Below are 1,873 nucleotides of genomic sequence, written 5' to 3'. Positions count from 1 at the left end.
AAGGACGTCTTGGGCATTGAAACTGGGCATAAAAATGAATCCTCTTATGTAAACCAAAATAATTTAGGTAAGTAAATATCATCCATACCAGTGCCACTTTTTCCGACTTAAGTACCTTATGGAATTCTGCCATATATCTTGATGGAATACTTTTTATTTTCAATTTAATGTCATTTTCCGAAATTTCCGCAATATTTAATTCCAATAAAATGCTCATTATTGCGTTATCTCTCAATACCATGTTTTTATAATTTTCTTATTTGTTATTCCAGAGTAACTCGTGATTTTTATATAAGTCGAGAAATATCGGAATCTCTTCGTCTTTCCATCTATGGAGAAAAAAGTACGATGAAAGCTGATGAAATCTTAACCACTCATAAAGTAAAATTTAATAATCAACTTTTAATAGATTTTGAAAGATTCAGTCAATTTAATAGAATTTTAAGAGCAACTGCATATATGTTTCGATTTTTAAGAATTGTTTATGCAAAATTGATGAAATCTGAAGAGCCTAAAGGAATATTAACTTCGGAAGAACTTTTAGATGCTGAGAATATTTTAATAAAGCAAACTCAATGTGAATATTTCAAAAATGAAATAAAACAATTTAAAACTAATAATTCTGGTAGTTTACAGAAAACAGTTAATAAATCAAGTAATTTATTTAAATTATCGCCCTATCTGGATGAAGATGGTTATAAGAGGAAGATTAAATGAAGCTAGACATGTTATTTCAGAAACAAAAAGGCCAATAATTTTACCGAGAGAAAGTCGTTTAACTTTACTAGTTGTTGAAGACTATCACAAAAGATATCACCCAAGAAATCATGAAATTGTAGTAAATGAGATAAGACAAAAATTTTATATACCAAAACTCAGACAACTAGTTAAAAAGATTAGGACCAATTGTCAAAATTGCAAGGTCAAATTTGCTAAGCCAAAACCACCAGAAATGTCACCTATACCGCCATGTAGACTTGCAACATTTACTGCTCCGTTTACACATACTGGCATGGATTATTTTGGTCTAATAAATGTAACTGTTGGAAGACGGACGGAGAAAAGATGGGGAGCTTTATTTACGTGTCTCACGACTAGAGCAGTCCATCTCGAAGTAGCTTACAAACTAGATGTGGACAGTTTTATACTATGCTTGACAAATTTTATTAACAGAAGAGGACGACCAAGGCATATTTATTGTGATCGAGGTACGAATTTCATTGCAGTTGAACGAGTATTGAGAGAACTGCAAAAGGTTGACAGTAAATTAATAGCCAATTCACTGATTAGCCCAGAGCTAAAATTTCACTTCAAGCACCCCTTTTCCCACATATGGGTGGGGTCTGAGAGCGCCTAGTGAAAGCGGTTAAAATTTCGTTATATGGTTCATTATCAACCAGGGACCCTATTGACCATTTACTTTATAGTTGTCTCATAGCTCTAACCCCAAATCATTTTTTAATAGGGTCTTCAAAGGAGATAAACCGATTGGATTTTTAAACGAAGATGTTAAAGTATTTAAATTTATTTATTTATACAGAGAACAATTTGCAAATAAATGTTGGCGACGCTTTATTTCTGAATATATACCTGAACTACTACTTAGGGCAAAATGGCATAGGTAAACAAGTTGTACCAATTTAACGGGGCGATATTTTAATTATACGTGATAAATATTTACCAAGATACAATTGGCCAAAGGGTAAGGTAATTGAAGTTAAAAAATCACCTGATGGCAAGTGCAACGAGCAATTATAAAATTAGCAGTAATACCAAGTCGAGTCCTATTATAAAATTAGCAGTAATACCAATAAATGGAGACCAAAAAGATAATGAAAAATAAGTAGTACAGTTTCTCTTCCGCATAGAACTG

The 1,873-nt window shown here is 32.1% G+C and overlaps 1 protein-coding gene across 1 annotated transcript; it reads left to right on the top strand.

Annotated features, from left to right (window-relative positions):
* Positions 1 to 691: 691 nt before the first annotated feature.
* On the top strand, positions 692 to 1,357 carry LOC140451043 (uncharacterized). Its single transcript, XM_072544762.1, has one exon. The coding sequence runs from the start codon at positions 692 to 694 to the stop codon at positions 1,355 to 1,357; it is 666 nt and encodes a 221-aa protein (XP_072400863.1).
* The last annotated feature ends 516 nt before the right edge of the window (positions 1,358 to 1,873 follow it).

Source organism: Diabrotica undecimpunctata, chromosome 9, assembly GCF_040954645.1.
Source record: "Diabrotica undecimpunctata isolate CICGRU chromosome 9, icDiaUnde3, whole genome shotgun sequence".
NCBI classification, from domain to species: domain Eukaryota; kingdom Metazoa; phylum Arthropoda; class Insecta; order Coleoptera; family Chrysomelidae; genus Diabrotica; species Diabrotica undecimpunctata.
The sequence above is the reverse complement of the archived record's forward strand: the minus strand, read 5'-3'. Positions and strand labels throughout refer to the sequence as shown.

Bases quoted from the DNA above. Each gene is read 5' to 3' on its own strand.
- LOC140451043 (XM_072544762.1), top strand. From the start codon at position 692: ATGGTTATAAGAGGAAGATTAAATGAAGCTAGACATGTTATTTCAGAA.